The 16837-nt window shown below is 50.6% G+C and overlaps 4 protein-coding genes across 4 annotated transcripts; 1 reads left to right on the forward strand and 3 right to left on the reverse strand.

The window, feature by feature from the left end:
* Positions 1 to 7941: 7941 nt before the first annotated feature.
* On the reverse strand, positions 7942 to 10791 carry BP01DRAFT_341254 (origin recognition complex subunit 4). The gene is made up of 2 exons (XM_025573435.1): positions 8820 to 10791; positions 7942 to 8736 (listed from the first exon to the last, which is right to left on the reverse strand). Exons 1-2 carry the CDS (start codon positions 10440 to 10442, stop codon positions 8077 to 8079), a joined length of 2283 nt encoding a protein of 760 aa, XP_025431129.1. The 5' UTR covers positions 10443 to 10791; the 3' UTR covers positions 7942 to 8076.
* A 609-nt stretch (positions 10792 to 11400) lies between these two features.
* On the forward strand, positions 11401 to 12204 carry BP01DRAFT_357086 (PaaI family thioesterase). Its single transcript, XM_025575112.1, has 2 exons — positions 11401 to 11540; positions 11650 to 12204. Exons 1-2 carry the CDS (start codon positions 11439 to 11441, stop codon positions 12055 to 12057), a joined length of 510 nt encoding a protein of 169 aa, XP_025431130.1. The 5' UTR covers positions 11401 to 11438; the 3' UTR covers positions 12058 to 12204.
* A 38-nt stretch (positions 12205 to 12242) lies between these two features.
* On the reverse strand, positions 12243 to 14441 carry BP01DRAFT_357087 (secretory pathway gdp dissociation inhibitor). Its single transcript, XM_025575113.1, has 8 exons — positions 14269 to 14441; positions 14192 to 14216; positions 14078 to 14137; positions 13972 to 13999; positions 13559 to 13904; positions 12954 to 13508; positions 12643 to 12900; positions 12243 to 12581 (listed from the first exon to the last, which is right to left on the reverse strand). Exons 1-8 carry the CDS (start codon positions 14312 to 14314, stop codon positions 12493 to 12495), a joined length of 1407 nt encoding a protein of 468 aa, XP_025431131.1. The 5' UTR covers positions 14315 to 14441; the 3' UTR covers positions 12243 to 12492.
* Positions 14442 to 15188: 747 nt separating this feature from the next.
* On the reverse strand, positions 15189 to 16293 carry mrpl4 (mitochondrial 54S ribosomal protein uL29m). The gene is made up of 3 exons (XM_025575114.1): positions 15867 to 16293; positions 15633 to 15799; positions 15189 to 15481 (listed from the first exon to the last, which is right to left on the reverse strand). Exons 1-3 carry the CDS (start codon positions 16231 to 16233, stop codon positions 15311 to 15313), a joined length of 705 nt encoding a protein of 234 aa, XP_025431132.1. The 5' UTR covers positions 16234 to 16293; the 3' UTR covers positions 15189 to 15310.
* Between the last annotated feature and the right edge of the window lie 544 nt (positions 16294 to 16837).

A 16837-nucleotide genomic window follows, 5' to 3' on the forward strand; every position in this document is an offset into this window, starting at 1 on the left:
TAATGCTTCGGCTGAGATTACTGAGATTGAAATCGGACGGTTGATTACAGCCTAAATACAATTAGGAGCTAATGGAGCGACCCACCACTAAACTAAATTAGTTTCCCGCAAACAAACAAGAGTCTAACAGCAGACCCAGAGAGCGGTCAGGAATCAATATCACCCAACGAAACGCCGCACGGGGCAAAAGACTCAGAACGGAAAAAGAGAAGCGGTCAAAGGAGAATTCTGGGTTGGAGTGGTGGATACACCGGGTTGCTAGAACTTGGCAGATGGTGGGGGGGGGAACCAAATTCTAAAGCGACTAACTTAGCTTTGATAAACACTCCTTTGGGTTGAGGAGGAGGGGAAGAAGGAAAAGGTATCCACCAGATTTTCATCACAGAATATGGTACGTGGAGTGTCGAGCTCTGAATTTTACGGGCAGGAAAGACAGAAGAAAAATTTGGGATGATGCAGGTGCTACGTGGTGAGCAGGTTGATGAATGGCGAAGGAGGGGACAAAATAACACACCGTGTTTCTTGAAGAGACCTGAATCACTAGATTAGGGGCTGTGGATGGTTTTGCTGTTATGTCATACACACTAAATTGCAAGTCTCTTGCCTCCAGTGTAAAAGTTTTCCTTCACTGTATCCAATATGCGAACTGGTGGAGGGCCTAGATGTGGTGTATTTCTCTCCCACTTTCTGGTTCCTCACTGAAGGAAGCCGAAAGATAAGGTACGGTACCGTTCGACCATAGCGGTAGAATAACTGACTCAATTGTCGAAGATGCCGAGGCCAGCTTGCTGGGAGGTAGAGTCTAACTCCGGTACCATTCAGATCTACGGAGATTTCGAGCTGGCTAATTCCACCGGTTCGAGATCCGTGTGTGTGGGAGAAAATTACGGGGCGAGGGCGGAAAAACCCGCCTTCGGGTCGGTGGTGGTGATCCTACGTTAGCCTCTGGCCGCAGTACCGCCGAACTCTGCCTCAGACTTGCGAAAGGGAGTGAAACATGGCTCAAATTTGTAAACATACGAGGATCTACGAAGTTGGTGACTCGTACGGACTACTGAGCAAAGGGAAGCTTCCCACGAACCGAACCAACACAGTCCGTGCTGTTCAACTGGATGCAACGGAGGGTACCCAGTAGTTCCCTTTATTTCGGTTGCGAAGCACCGAAGGATTAGGATTGAGCCAAGTTCCCAGAATAGACACAAATCCTTGCTCGTTCACGGACTATATTGGGAGAGGAGAAGAGATGTTTCTGGCGAAGCATCCCTATACAGACTAAATCGAGAAATTGGGCGATGCTAGTTCCAACAGTATCGAATCCTAATCCAACGTCCACAATACCGGGCGTGAAGCCAACCATCTACATTTGATCAAGTGACTCCACGTATCACTATTGCAAGACATTGAGTTATTGAGTTCAGAGACATGGTTTAGCCCATTTACACCAATTCCCCAGGCAAGGAGGTCCATTGAAGTGGTCACGTAGCTCGTCTTCCATCCCATTCAGAAGGATGAACCAACCGACAACCAGGTTCAACTTCGCCCAAACTCAATCCTATTACACTTCGATCGACGGATGCATTCCCCCATCTCATCCGTCAACAACGTGTCCTTTCCCGAACCAGGCAAAGCTCCATGAAACACCGGGACCCAAGAAATCAGCCCATCCAGACAGAAGGGGGAAGGGGAAGGGGCCAGAAAAGGGAGAGAAAAAGAGGAACGGGCAAAGATCGAAGCAAGTGGCGGCCGATCCCCTAGAAACCGAATGGAACAATCATGGAATCCTGGGTCGCAGATCCATTCATTGGGGGTACGCAGCGCCATGATATCATATATTGGAGACTAGCCTGACTCCGTATCCATGGATGCATTGAGTGAGTTAATCTATATTGGCTGATGGAGAACCAAGTATCAGGTGATACTGTGATATGAGGTTCTCCCGATGAGGATTCGCGCTAGAAGCATTCTAGAAGATCTCTGGAAACCACTAGAAGGATTTTTTCTTCCTTGGTGGGTTCTTGCGCCCCGCCCCTTTTTCCCACCCCATCACTCCTTTGACCCACTCTCATGCTGGAGTAACTGTACATAATTCATACATCATGGCGCGTCGGGATTGGGAAAAGCTTCCTTTTAGGAAGACTTGGTTCTCATTGACCATTAATGTGTGTTGGTTCGATGGCTGAATTCGGAAAGTCCGGAATCACACCTCACGGGAGACTACACGCACCATGGCTATTTCCAGGTGTGTTGGTTGGTGGATCCGTGGGATTCTCGCCTAATCCCATGTCCGCTGACGGTTGAAAACATTCTCCTCAGTCGAATGCGGCTGACCAAAGACGTTTTCCAGGTACGGTGTACCAAGTGACAGTTCTAACGGCGGTCCCGACAATCGACGGTGGTTCCGAAGGATTATGATACATGACAAGCTAGGGGATATTTGAATATTTCGCTTAAGCAAGGGGGGAAAGTCAAATTCAGCTGTCTGGAAGGCTTGGCACTTCCGGTGACTCCGCGGTTTTATTGCACCCTCCGCATTCCGCGTTTATATCGTCTATAGGTTGTTGTTGGAACGTATCCGGATCGTTCGGCAGTGCGTGACCTGTCTGCTTTTAAGAACCAACATAGGAGAACTTGCTATCGGGACCTAGTCTTACCTCTTCGAACAATGTGATACAGATCGCTTGACCTACTACAATCAGGTTATTCAAGATGTAAATCCCTGCGTCGACGTGTCGTCGCTCCCTGGATGGACATATGCTACGCCCATCTTGTACAACCGTCTTCGTTCAGTGTCTGTCGGCCTAGTCCAACGCTGTGGGATGAATCCCCAGGAACACGGACCTTGATGGGCCCGGCTCCTAATCTGCAGATCTAGAGCTTTCCTAGGAAGTTCTTTACAGGCGGCATCCCTCGCCCATGAACATATGACACTGCTTGGGATTCCCATAGATTCTAACACCTCTACGGAGCACAAGTCATAGTACCATTTGATCGTAATTTAGGAACTGGATGCATCAGACAATGGGACAAGGTTAAAACGGTTTATAGCATCAAAGCTTAAGCATATTCACCTGTTGGAACTTGGGACTCTGGAAGAGGGTTACTCCTATGTACACGATGCGTCGGTTCGACCGTGCATCCAAATGCCGTCTTGTCGAGTAGAAGTATCTGACTTTACCATCACATATTACGAAGCTCCCTAAGACTTTGCTGCAAGCTAGCTCTACACAGCGACTGGTCAAGAAGACGGATCAATGACTAGGGTAGAAAAAGCTCTAGAAACCCTCTGAATCTGCGGCTAGAATAAAGTGCAAGATAAAGTTCGTAGGTGTGGTAGGTATGACTAGTGGGAGGGTCATGACGGCGCTACACTCATACTGCAACTTGGCCTCATCAAGTAGGGTCTCCTTCCTTACTTGGGGAAATGCAAAACATATGGGCCATTTGAAGACGGTTTCCCTCGGAAAAGACACACCGAGGAATTATGTAGTCCACTGTCCGTGGAGAGTTGTGGATCCGAGCTCCGATGTACCGCACTCTAAGCGATTCTTGGGGGTAGAAGAACATTTCCGTTAGGTTGCCAGTAGCGCAAAATCCCAAGTATGAGGACGTACATGCATTATACTCTAGTACTGGAATCTCCCAAAGTCGAACTTCAATGCGTAAGTTGTATCTGCTGATGATCAATCGTCTGATCTCTTCTTCTGAGCTGAGTCAGCTGCACTGGCAGACAATCCCTCCGATCTCATTACCAAAGCTGATGAATAATTCGTGGAAACACGCACGTGGAGGATCTTCCGGGAGGCCGCCATCGAACCTTGAACGTTACACTGCAGGGCAGGCAATGGTTACCAGGTGGGGTGTGGCTTTGGCTGACGAATGTTTCGGGTTTATTATACGGATCGGTACATACTGGTATTTTACGCAGGTGTAAGTGAACTGGGATCTCCCGGGATTGACTGGGCCAAGGACGGCAAGTAATGCTAGGTACGGTACGCAGGGAGTACAACACACCGGTCATCGTTCTTTCTTAACACAAACTCCAAGTTCAGGCAGAGAGGACAGCCAGCAGATGAGCAGCACAGCTCACCTACGCAGAAAACTTAGTCCGAGTCGGATACGGGGCGGAGTCGTTAGACGCTCTGTTCAAGATTTGAGGCAGACAGTCGGTACAATAATCTGCATAACGCAATGCGGCCTAGTGTCGTCTTTGTTGAAGAAATAGCCCATCCTAGTGAGTTGCGATGCGATGCGGCTTTCTTTGGTTGCTGTGCTGGCCTCTGTGCCTATAGTAGGATTTGGATCTTGTGGGGTTATACAGTACTCGTTTACTCAAGGCGGCTTGCAAAATGAGGCTTGGTGTTTGGTCTGCTTGATCTACTTTTTTTCTACTTTGTTGACAGGTATATTGCCCGGCATCCATCCCAGTACTCTCTCAGTTTGCCCGGAAGGAGCTTCGAAGCCTCTATCTAGACAGTTAAGCAGTGCAGATCATAACATCTTGCTGCATTAATACCTATTCTCAAGCCGTGAATCGGCAACACCCCGGGAGTGCCAACTATAGAGCGAGTTTTCCAATGACTCTTGTGTTATCATACGGATCTAAGGGGTGGGCTAGTATTGCCTTCATTGTCCGTGAACCGGAGAGCTGCACCCAGTCAAGTAGTCAATATAACATAATGTGCGCCCATGGTGCAGGTCGAGCAGAATACGAACCTTGATTATTCCAAGCTCCTATGCACTTCCACTTGCGGCCGAGCCTCCCATGTCGCTTCTACGGACTCAGATGAGACTCGGTAAGCCACTTGGACAGGCGCCAGGGAAAACCGTCATGCCGGCATGACAGCGCTTAGACAGTGAGGTTAACTAAATGCCTATTATGGCTAGGTCACAAAGCTTGTTGTAGTAGTTTCTTTTGTGGCGCGATCTGAAGAAGCAACCCCTATGGTAGTATGTGGTGTACTTTGCAGGATGGCAGACATTCAGATGGGCGGAAAAGGCTCTCGTCAAGCGCATGCAGCGTCCTGGATAGTTGTCAGGGTTGAGGGATAAGGGAGATCACTCACAACCATGAATTCAAAAGCCAAAATTCAAGAATACTGCCTGAGATTGAAGCAGGCTGTGTAGAGTCGAACCTCTCTCCACGTCCCCCGCAATCGCAACCCGTTCCCCGCCAACCCGGTGATCATGTGATTTCAAGGCTGTTGTTGCCTTTTGTTGCGTCGCTCGCCTGCACGCCGTCTTGATCTTTGTTGCATCCCGCAATCTGCGAAGCTGACTGACTATAAGACTGTCCTTGCCAAACGTCTACCTGCTGTATCAGTACAGGATTCTCATGAATGACACCCTATCCACACCTTGCAGCTGCAGAAGGAAGGAGATCAGACAATTTCTTAACTGATAAGTAAGACCTCGCAGAACCCTGCTATCGTCGCGAAAAACCACCTCAGCCCCCACCCTAGCCTATGGCTATCATTTGGTGATTCGAGTTCACGTCTCCGACTCACATCTATGAGTATGCGGCCATTTGTCCGACGAGTCAGTGGGGAATAACAAACACCGCATACCTCGAGGATCGGCATTCGATTACCAAGAACAAGTGATCGTCCCCCCATACGGCCGCCATCCCCATGACTAGTCACTTCTGTTAATCCCCAAGCGCGTTAGTTAGCACAATTTACAACCCCTCTTCTTCCCCCGGCGTCAGACTAAATCGACTAGTCTTGCTCCACCTTGACCGCTGACTAGTCTCTACTAGTAAAGGTTGCAGGACGACATGATCGATCACTATGCGCGAGGGAAAGGTGTCGGCACAGTGTGTAACATACGGACTATGTCTGGCAGGGATACCAGACGGTTTACTGCATTGACTACGCACACGCGCATCCGACTTTATCCGTCGCCCTAGGGACAAGACGAGACAGCAATGGTGTGCCCGTAGAGTCCTTCTCAGTATCTCGGTACTTCTCGACTGAAGATTACAGCATCAGCACACCCTTGTCCTCACATAAGAACAAGCGATATTTGGCTAGCGCTTGATCCTCATATGGAACCGTCCTCTCTCTATCGGGCTTTCAGTGCGGACCTTAAGAATACTGCTTCGTTTCCAGAGTGTCCCAGTACTCCCCGCTTGTTGATTGATGACTGAAATCCTCTTCTGATCTTCTTAGCAGCACTGACTTGATTTAAATAGGGTCATTTTATGCATTAGTGTGCAAAAAAAATAAGAAGTTCCCTGATTCGTTGTACCCCGCGACATCCATAAGCCAGAAGAGAACTAAAAATGCAAACCAAGAGTAAGAGCTCGCACATTCTTCTCTCCTCATCAGTCTAGCGTATCATGCACCAACCGCTCCTTGGTAATTGGACCATTCAGGCACTTTACTTAATCCGTTCTAAGCTCCAATAGCTATTCCATCCTGCCATGACGATCAGAGAATCTTACTGCTGTTATTGGTCGGAGCCCAGTCGGAGCCCAGACTCTTCCGAAGATATCAGGCAGCCCTTGCGGATTGCAGCAAGGTGACGCATGGGCTGGGTCGCACAAGTGGTTCAGACTACTTCATGCCACGCCATGCCCTGCCACGCCATGCCATGCCATGAGGACAGCCAGGTGGCTGCACTAATGCACAGCCGAGAAGCTCAGATTGAGATCACCATCGTCTGAGTCTGACATGCGCACACTAGCAATCTCGCACCCCTGCCGAACAAATCATCGACAGCCGTGAAGGAGCAGTCCTTTTTAGTCTAATCATTCTTGGGCATTTCTGACCTCGACAATGCCCGGATGCGACCTTACTAGTCATTTCAGGCAAAGCCGATTATTCCTTCATGCATGGTGACCGGTTCAACCTTCCCACTCATAAAACCTCCCTACTTACATTAGTGCTCATGTCTGCCTATCTGGCAAGTTTCTTAATCCCTGTCATTCATGGGCCCTGGCCATCCGACTGTGACAGGTAGTCCAGGCTTCGAGCATAATGACCGCTGTCCTCAGTTCTTTCGTTACACAACATCCCAGCGAGCGTACGGCTCACATACAAAAGGTACATCAAGGACTCTCGAATTCCTTGCGAGGAGCGTTAGACTGGGAAGCAACACCTTCCGCGCCAACGTAGGCGGACGCATGCAGCATATCATGCCGTATTCGCAAACAAGCGATGGTTTTAGAACGCAATTGCCAGCGACAACGATCACGCTTCTCACCAGACTGTTTGTTCTTGGCAGGATCTACAGTATTCCATGGCGCTAGTAGTAGTTCTGACCTCTAACATTTACTTCACAATGCTGTCAGCCGATAATGCGTGAGCCTACGTTCGCGTGGGGTCCAGGTTCCGGGGTCCGGGGAGAACAAAAGTGAGAGAGGGGTTCATGGCCTGGACCGGCTTGGTGTCTGTGCAGTTGCGATGAGCAACCCCCCCTCTTACTCTCTTTTCTACCTCTCCCCTCGCCCGAGCATGTACAGCATCCAGGATGGCGGGGGACGGAGCTAAGGTGACACCGTGCTTTGATAAGTTCACTTCTTACTGTTTGTAGAATATACGATGAAGTTGCTTTTTCTTCCTCTCCCTGGAACACACTTGGACAAAAATTCGCCTCTTTCCCCTCAACGTCTGACTCTGCTTATCTTGTTAAGCTTACTACATAGCTTACCCCATCCGAAGAGCCGGAATTCCCCGGCTGTCTCCCCGTTGCTGATCCTTCACCGGGCCCAGTTTCTTAGTGTGGTGCAGCACAGCGCGCAAGCCAAACCTGGACCGTGCATGTCTAGATGGGGTTCTGGTTTGCCAGGCTGGCAGGCCTGTTTGACTAGCTGGCTAGCCGGAATAAGTAATAGCTTTGCTGACATGGAGACACCAGGAAAGACCCTGAGCGTTGAACCATATACAGCAATGGTGTATTTGTACTAGTACTATGTAGCCAGAAGAAACTAGCTTGGGGTCTGTCTTTGCGCGCCTCGTAAACTTCCTTTCGACTAGTGCGGGTATCATTTACAAAGTGCTTTCTATTGTGCAAGAGAAGAAGAGCAGAGAGGGTAGATCCTAGGGGGAAAGGATTTTGATTTTTCCCCTTTTCTTGTCAGCCATCGCGCCACCATCGGCCCAACGATCCCCCTGTTCCAGCCATCTCAACCACTTCGTCGAAGCTGGTTTCCACCCGGAACATTCGCGCATCCGTTGTGCCCCCACTGCCTCCCCCAACGGGACTGATGAGGCCCCAGCTGACCAGTTTTTCCCACGCCTCGCGCGCGACATCCCGGTCCCAGACTCGGCCGGGGGTAACGGCCGCGCCGGACACCGAGGCTGAGGTTTTGGCCGAGGTGAGTAGGCGCACATACTCTGCGTAAGCGGCGGGGAAGGACAGGGCCAAGGGTCCGAGGTTGGTTTGCGTCTGGACGCTCTCAAGGCCTGGGTCGTATAGGGCGGCAAGCCGGGTGGCGGCTAGGAGGAGGGAGAGCGGGAGGGAGGATGGGCTGGCCGATGCGGTGATGGTGGGTGCGAAGGGTAAGGGCGCCGGGTCGGGACAGGAGAGCGTTTGGCTAGTGAAGGTGATTGCGGTGGGGATTGCGAGGGAGGTTGTTTGGCCGTTGCTGTTATTATTGTTTGGATTGGTGATGTAAGTGCTGTGATGAAGCTCGCTGATGGCCATCAGAGCGCTGGTGAAGAACTCCTTTACGGATTTAGTTTGATAGTAGATCCGGCGCAGGTGCGCGGAGAAAGCCTCGTCGACCCATAAGTTCTGCCGTTTAACCGCGGGTTAGTTCTGGAGCTTGGTGGGATATATGGTTTGGGAGGGTGGGTGCTTGATTGGGCAATATTAACCTTGAGATAGATCTTCCATGCTGTTAAGAGCTTACTCCAGCTCTCGGTTTTAGAAATAGCCTGCTCCGAAGGATCTGCATCGTCCAGTAGGTCTGAGATCTCGTCATCGTCGATATTGAGTGCCGCAAAGCAGATGTCAGAAAATATCTCGAGGCTTCGTGGAAGAGGTACGTAGACGTAGCGGTGACTGAAGCGAGACTTCACACGTTTCTCCAGCATTTCAGTCACCTCCACCTTGGTCGTCAGGCCCAATACAGCAATTGGAGCCTTGCGCGCTTGTGCAATGTCGAAAAGATTGTACAGTAGCGTCTGGCGTGGGTGTGTAACAAACAGGTCGAATTCATCCAGGATGATGACAATCGACTTCGCAGCGGTCGCTTTCTCCAAGTCTGATGAAGGACCAAAGAGCTCCTCGTGGTGGGATAAGAGAGCCAACAAAGTTGCCATTGTGTCTGCATAGCTACTGACCTTGCCGGCGTCGTCTTCGGTATTGGTCTCGCGGCCAAGCTGACGCCACATCTCACGGAGCGCCAGCCGGTCGTCCGTGTGCAGGAAGCCATTAAGTCGAACAACGTGGAAGTCGTTGTTATGCGATTTCTTCAGCCCCGCGATGATAGCGTCAAGGATAGCGGTCTTCCCACTTCCACGCGATCCAAGAAGCAGCATCGAGTTACTTTCACCAATCGAGACCGTCTGCTCAACAAGTTGGTTGACCTTGTCGAATTCTGTCTCCAGCCCTCTGAGAGGCACTCTCTTCTTCCCATTTAGCTTATCGAGAACAACACGAGTGAGTAGTTGCAATTCTTCCGTCAAGCCCGTCTGGACAATAGTCTGAAAACGTTCAGCATATTCAGGAAGTGGCCCGTCCTGCGTAGCCGTCTGATCAATTCCATTCAGCTCATCGTTGGTAAGATCTTGCTGCAGTTGCATGGAAACAAGGTCTTCGAGTCCATCCTGATAGTCGTCTGGGTTAGGGGGCTCCCTGGATTCCTCTCTGCTATTCGCAGAAGCATCTTTTTGCTCCGAATTCGCAAAGCGCACCGGAGGCTTCTTAGCTCTGGCAGACCGCGTTCGCCGCGCCTGCGGCTCCGGGGATACTTCGACATCCTCTTCCTCCTCCTCCTCCTCCTCCTCCTCCTCCTCGTCGCCGTCATCTTCCGACGGCGACACGTATTTCGCTTTCCGTGCGCCTCTCGTAGTTGACCCGTTCTGCTTCGGTGTCGAGGCCGCCGCACCCTTGCCACGAGGCGTATCCACGATCTCATCTCCATATCGCTGAGGGACTTTTCGCCGTCGACCGCTGGAACGTACTCCAGCTCTCGAGGGGGTTTCTGTGGCAACAGCATCTTCAGCTTTGCTGTTCTTTTTTGTGCTCTCCTCTGTCACTATATTTCCTTGGGAGGATCGTCGGCGTTTTGATCGCGCTGAGACTGATGCTTTCGGCTGCTCGTCGACGGTTTGTGTCTCCATCTCGGTCACTGCGGCGGAATTTTCGCCCGGAGTAGATGATGACTGGTTCGGCTCCGTATCGAGAGCATTGTCGCGCATCCCAGTATCCCCGTCTCCATCCACAATTTGCACATTTGACACTCTTCTCCTCTTGCTCGCGCGCGCGTCCTTCATTATCGACGAACGTGGGCCTCCCGAAGAAAACAAAGGCGGGAAGATTCCTTCTTAAGCTGCTGCGATTCTGGGAGCTTTAGGCGGTAAACCCATCTCACAATTGGAGGTGTGTAGACTCCAATTGGTAACTTGTCGTTGCGCAGTTTTATTTATCGGCGCGAAGCGGAGGGAAGGGTGAAGGTGCGGAGAAGGGAATGTTCCCAATGGCGACCGACAGGAGCACAAGTGGTCTAGGGAGGTACAATGCGCAATATGCGAATATGCTTAGAGTGCCTGACTCTCATACAGTCACGAGCGAAATATCACCTTCAGGCCGCGGTAAGGAAAATGGTGTCAAGGAGCACCAAGCATATGGGGAGTTGCTCCCCAGGGCGGAGAATCATTCTCGGGAGCGAGAGTCTGGGCCTGAGGCAGCCAGCGTGACGCACGGTCATGTGAGAACGCATTGAACTACTCCGTATAGAGAGAGCAGGTCAACTTCCAGTGATTCCTGCATCTTGGTCTGCAAAAACTCTCGATGGTTTGACCTTGTTTCAAGTTCGGGTATGAATTTCCCTCTAGTTCTCACCACAACTCAACTATAGGGCAAACATTTCTGAACGATTCTTCTTATGCGATCTTGTTCTTTAGCTCGGGCTTGAGGAGCATGTTCAGAAACATATAGATTGTTCTAATAGAATCAACCAGGATCAAGGACCTTACCACCAGGAAGGACCAATGGACATGAGAAGAAGTAAGATCAGAGCTGCCGTGAACTTACTAAGATCAAACCTATCGAAGAGCCTGCCATGAGAATCAAACTCAAATGGTGAGGCTGAGCATGCAATGAATTAACAAAGTCAAGTCTCAGTAACAACAGCCGCCAGCCTCGGTTATTCCCGTCCAGCAATTTAGCAACCGGCGCCAAGCCCAGCTTACTATAGATATGCGCCTACTCTCGCCCAAGCCCTGCAGCTTCCAAAGTAAACCCACGACATACCATTCTCATAGAACACAATGCTTATCCCCACCACGCGCGTTTACAACGAACTGGACGAGTTCGAGCGTCATATCCACAGATTATCCACGGGCCCTCCTGCATTAGACCCAGACACCAAAGTATGTATCTGAATGTAGTCCATGAACCGACCAATATTTCCTCCTCCTCCTCCCCGAACTCCCTGGAGGCACCTCTTCCACTAACAAGCAACCTTTCACGGCAAATAAGACATGGGACTACTTCCCGGGAGCTTGCAACCTCCGCTTCGAATCCGCGACTCGCGGTCCCCCCGCACGATGCTCATATCTCTTCACCATCGTCCCGGAGCTGTGCAATATCGCCGGCAACCTGCACGGTGGATGTGCGGCCACCATAGTGGACTGCCTCACCTCCGTACTGCCTCTGGCACTCTCGAGTCCCGGTCATTTCTCGACGGCGGGAACCACGCGAAACCTCCACTTGACTTATATACGTCCCGTGCCGGTGGAGACGGAGGTGCGGATAGTCTGCGAGATGGTCAATATGGGGCAACGGATGGTTCTGATCAAGGCGGAGATCTGTCGCGCGGAGGATGGCAAGGTCTGTATTGTGGCGGACCACGAGAAAGTCAACATCGATGGCGGGTCGTCTCTATGAAAAAGAGAGGGAAGAGGGGGGTGGAGATGCTTGTGGTGTGACCGTGGACGAAGGATTTATGTGCTATACAGACTATCTGTGATTATGTGGTCTTTCCTACGCAACCATTGAGACTTTTCCGCTAGGCAGGTCCTCATATACTATCAGTGACCGTTGATATAGAGCATCTCTACAGCTTCATGGCGCCCGTTTTCAAGACAGTCTTATGGACAGACAGATGCCATACACTTGCGAGCCAGGTTCATATGCACTAAGTCCCTACTATAATAATATGGTACGCTAGAGACAAGGAAGCGGACTGTGTCCAAGAGAGTATGTGGTATGTTTCATGAGCGTGAAGGAAAGTCCAAGAGGAATTATGGCTCAAGTCAAAAAGCGCATCCGAAGCGACAAGAAAAATTACTTTACCCTAACATGCAAATGATGGAGGCACATTTACTCCTCCGCAAGTTGTTGACCTTCCCGGAGACCTTCAACCTTCAGCTCTTCGCCCGTGGCACGACGGTAGATGTCCCGGACATCGTCTATGCAAATTTTAGTTAAAAGGACTCTTAACACGTGAAAGGCATGATACGCAAGACTTACCCGTTGTGGTCTCGAAGTGGGAGGTAGCATCGTAGCTCTTGGAGATAAAGATGTTATCCTTCTCACCACTCTCGAGGGGCTCGTAGAGAGGGATAGGAGCGCCGAAGAAGGTCTCTTCGATCTTACCCAAGCGCTCGAATCCAGGCTCTAGTTCGATATGGTGGTTGGCATCGTTCTCGGCAATGGTCGAGACGATCGCGATGTAGTAGCCCTTAGGACAGACGTTGTGCGCCGAAGAGACCATAGCAATGTAGATATCTAGGAAATGTTTAGTACCCTGCAAACCTAGGACAGATTGATAGTGATCATACCGTGCTTCCTTCCGACCTGCGACTGGGGAATGATAAGCTGTAGAGAGTCGCTGCCGTCGGTCTTATCGATAGGGTGGTTGAGAATACAGATGGCCTTGAGCAGGTAGCCAGTGACGCGAACCTTGCCAGGGAAGTACGAGGGGTCGGCGAGAATCTTCTTCGTTTTGGTAGTGAAGCTCATAGCATCACCCTCGTTGTCACGGTCCTTCATAGTGGCCTTAATTCCGGACACCTTGCCACCCTCATCGTAGAGAACCTCATCAACCGAGGTGTTAAGCATATAGGTACCGCCATAGATAGCAGAAAGACGAGCGAAGCCTTGAGGAAGCTCACCAAGGCCATAAAGGGGATAGATGTATGGCGACTTGCCGTAACGGGCCATGGAGTTAACATACAAGCGGATGCGGTTGATGGTTTCGGGAGCGGCTCCGGGCTTGAGGAAGTATTCATCGGATTGGTAGAGAGCCATGGAGTGACCAATGAAGTCGCGAGTGTTATCTTCCAAGCTAAATTTGTCGTAGACTTCCTTCATCGTGCATTGGTTAATATCGAGGCCTACACCCTGTTAGCGTCATCACTTAGTACACGTTCCAGATTCTGCGAACCATTGTGAGTGGAGGGATCGCTCTCTGAGAATTCGCCAACCCACTCCAAGAACTTCTTGGCTCTCCGCTTCTCGAACATGCCCATGAGGGAAGAGCGCAGGGCTTCACCGGCATCCGAGGGCACCTTAGCGACAGTAGCCTTGGGACCCTTTCCTTGCTGGACGTAGCTGCCCGCAATCTGCTTGAACTCTAGGTATCTCGTGACATCGGTGGAGACCAGAATGTTGGTCAACTCGCCGTTCGCCATCAAAAGCTTGGGAACCAGGTCAATGTTCCAGTCGTTGACGCGGCCATACTTCTTCCAGGGCTCCTCGCCTGCAGGAACGTTGCCGTACTTCTTGAAAAGCTGCCAGGTGAAAATGAGCCGTTAGCGACACTCAGATATGGTGCTAAAAATGAGCACAAATACTTACGGTCTCAATGTTGACAGAAGCAGCCTCGCTGAGTGCATGGTTAGTGGTGTTGTCACGATGGCGAATGTGGTGGGGAGATAGCTTTCGGGGAGCTGCCCAAACTTACCCGCCGTAGTGGTCATTGCGGTCAATGTGAAGCACCTTGTTTCCCTTGACACTCAAAACACTATGACACAAATAAGTGACTGCTATAATTCCAATAACACTAGAAAGAACTTACCCAGACAGCACACACTCAGTCAAGCCTGCGAGGGGGGGTCAGAGTAGCAGTGGTGGAATGGCGGGGTAGCAACATACCAGTGCCGAGCACCACAACATCATACTCGGGGGCAATCTCATCCATGATGTGAGATAACGCAGGGGATAACGGGCAATGTGCAAATGATTCTCCAAAGGAGTGATGAGGGGGATAAAATAAATATGGACAATAACTGTATAGGGTAGGTGTGGGTGAAGAAGATGAAGAGTTATGAAGCAGTAAGTTTAAAGGGAACGAAAAGAAAGAGGAGGAGAGGAGAAGGAGAGAGGAGGAAGCCTGGAGGTCCGTCGAAAGGAGGCCGACCCGTCAGGGTAGATTTGGGACACCCCCCCGCGGATCATCGATCACTTTCTTGAACCCGTTTTTATTTGACGCCCGCCCACCAGGCTCCACCAAGCCAAATAACGTTGGCTTTTCTGTTCAAGGTGAATTGGACCTCCTCCTAACTCACGCGAGACTATCATCATGTTTTGGACTTGAAACTAAACTTATAAGAGTTACTTTGCACCTTTTAGACTAGACCTGAGTCTTACAGTCCGACTTGAATACTATAGTTAGGCACTCAATAACAATGCATTTGGACCATGAACCCAAGTTAGTTAATCAATCTTTCGGATTAATCATGAGCCCCTCTCCCAAGTTCTCCTTCTGCGACCTCCTGAAACTCCTGCCCCTTTTCCCAGTCGGACAACGTAGCACATCGAGAATGTCCGAAGAGTCATCAGAATTATTGCTCTTGCTATTGACGGTCTATCTTGGACTGGCCGATGTGACTAAACTCCCGTCCCCTGCAACTAGTGACACACTATTCATACCGGTGCCCTAATGGCTTGATTACTGCAATAACCATCGGCAATTTTCATCTCCAATGGCTGGTCTCTACGCGTCAATCAACGAGCTCACAATCATTTGCTCGTGATGGTTCGAGCGGAAGTGCAGATTGTAAAGCAAGCTAAGGCATGCATATAAGGGGGAGGTTGCAAACTATACTACATACAATAATACAGGACCCATAGGGTAGACGTCGGTTAAGGAAAATGGAGCCCTGAATGTGTCTTTTCAATGACATATCTCATGGGACTACGCCTTGCCGGGCTTCTCGGGCTCTCCAGACGCCGTCTCGAGCTCAGACGCAACCGGAGTGCCATCATACTGCGGGCGATATCCATCCTTGTAAAGCTTCTGAGCATCTTCCCAAGCGTACCATCTCTCCCGCAGGACATGCTTGATGCCATTTTGCGTGCGACGAACCTTTCCGAATCAGTCAATGGTTAGCAAACTATTCAGACTTCTGAGCAACGCAGCAAGAACTTGGCTTGACGCCGCGATCAACATGCATCAACCGCATCCGACCTGAGCAAAGCAATGATAGCAGGGTAGAACCCAAAGGGGCAGAACGTACAATACGCTCCCGCTCGGTCGCTTCGTATTCACCATAACCGGCCTTCAATCTCTCTCTCTCTAGGTTGGAGGTGGCTATACGGTTGCGCTCCTTGACGCAGACCCACCACAGAGCGTGGAGGTCGTCCCATGATTTCTCGCGGAGTTCCTGGATCGACCAAGAGCGGCCTGATAATTCGGGAAGTGAGTAGCCTGCATCAGACGATTGGCCAGGAAGACAGAAGAGAAAACAAACCGTGAGCGACATCGTACTCCGGGCTGCTTAGAGCCTGTCGGTCCTTCGGGAAGAACGCCCAGAGTCCATGATCGGGGGTCGGGTGACGCTTTGCGACTTCACCGCGAGCGACGGGCTTGGGCAATTGGTATTTTGATACACCCAGCTTGAATTTGGGACCGGTGCGGTGGATGGCGGATACACCGCGAGACTTGCTCAGATCACGTCCATGACCCGCGGCAACTGCTGTGGACGAAAAGTTCGAGGCTTGGTTCGGCGACCGGTGCAGAGAGAAATGGAGAGACGGGGCGAGATATGGAGGAGGCAATTCAACCAAAGGGAAAGCGCCGGTCTGGCGAGCCAGACGCAGAAGTGACTGGCGATGCATCAGAGGAGGAGAACGGCCTTCGTTGTCGAAGAAATGTCTTGCACGATATGCCTGGTCTGCGGTCCCTGAGGGATCAAAAGCTTACGGAGCGGAGTTTGGGCGGCTAGATCACGTGCAACCACCGCCCTTAAGATGCACTCTGTGCAACATTAAATATCGGCGGCCCATAGGGCGAGCCAAGCAAATATCCCATGTCCACTGAGCTGAAAGGGTAGCAGACTTTTCATGGAGATATAGCAGCAATTCAAAAGTAAAGGCTTGCTTCACTCAACCTGGAGAAGGCTAGCAAATGTATAGTTCATAGTTACCTAGCACGCACTAATACATTTTTCTTGGATGCAGAATTGTCAAGCCTATTCTGTCACCCACCTGAAAGCATTTGTTTCCTTGTCCATTCATTCACTATACTCTATACCAGTCGAATGTGAATCTACGGATTATGTGAATTCACGGGATAACGTGACCAGGATGTGTTCTGGAGTCTCGTGATCCGGGCGGCTAGTGATGGATTGGTCTGTGCATTCAATTGAAGCGCGCGGTTGCAGCCACTCCACCTCCCAGTACCGGCGCAACAGTGTGGGTAGAGATCCTAGCTGCACTTTGA

This window comes from Aspergillus saccharolyticus (genome assembly GCF_003184585.1).
Source record: "Aspergillus saccharolyticus JOP 1030-1 unplaced genomic scaffold BP01scaffold_16, whole genome shotgun sequence".
In the NCBI taxonomy this organism is placed as follows: Eukaryota; Fungi; Ascomycota; class Eurotiomycetes; order Eurotiales; family Aspergillaceae; genus Aspergillus; species Aspergillus saccharolyticus.

What these genes read in the sequence shown, in the direction of transcription:
- BP01DRAFT_341254 (XM_025573435.1), bottom strand. Translation starts at nt 10,442, where the DNA reads ATGAAGGACGCGCGCGCGAGCAAGAGGAGAAGAGTGTCAAATGTGCAA. An exon ending in CATGGAAGATCTATCTCAAG is followed by an intron (nt 8,737 to 8,819) that starts GTTAATATTGCC and finishes GTTAAACGGCAG; the next exon opens with AACTTATGGGTCGACGAGGC.
- BP01DRAFT_357086 (XM_025575112.1), top strand. Translation starts at nt 11,439, where the DNA reads ATGCTTATCCCCACCACGCGCGTTTACAACGAACTGGACGAGTTCGAG. An exon ending in CATTAGACCCAGACACCAAA is followed by an intron (nt 11,541 to 11,649) that starts GTATGTATCTGA and finishes ACGGCAAATAAG; the next exon opens with ACATGGGACTACTTCCCGGG.
- BP01DRAFT_357087 (XM_025575113.1), bottom strand. Translation starts at nt 14,314, where the DNA reads ATGGATGAGATTGCCCCCGAGTATGATGTTGTGGTGCTCGGCACTG. An exon ending in ACTGAGTGTGTGCTGTCTGG is followed by an intron (nt 14,138 to 14,191) that starts GTAAGTTCTTTC and finishes TTTGTGTCATAG; the next exon opens with TGTTTTGAGTGTCAAGGGAA. An exon ending in CGCAATGACCACTACGGCGG is followed by an intron (nt 14,000 to 14,077) that starts GTAAGTTTGGGC and finishes CCATGCACTCAG; the next exon opens with CGAGGCTGCTTCTGTCAACA.
- mrpl4 (XM_025575114.1), bottom strand. Translation starts at nt 16,233, where the DNA reads ATGCATCGCCAGTCACTTCTGCGTCTGGCTCGCCAGACCGGCGCTTTC. An exon ending in GGAGTACGATGTCGCTCACG is followed by an intron (nt 15,800 to 15,866) that starts GTTTGTTTTCTC and finishes CCGAATTATCAG; the next exon opens with GCCGCTCTTGGTCGATCCAG. An exon ending in CGACCGAGCGGGAGCGTATT is followed by an intron (nt 15,482 to 15,632) that starts GTACGTTCTGCC and finishes TGATTCGGAAAG; the next exon opens with GTTCGTCGCACGCAAAATGG.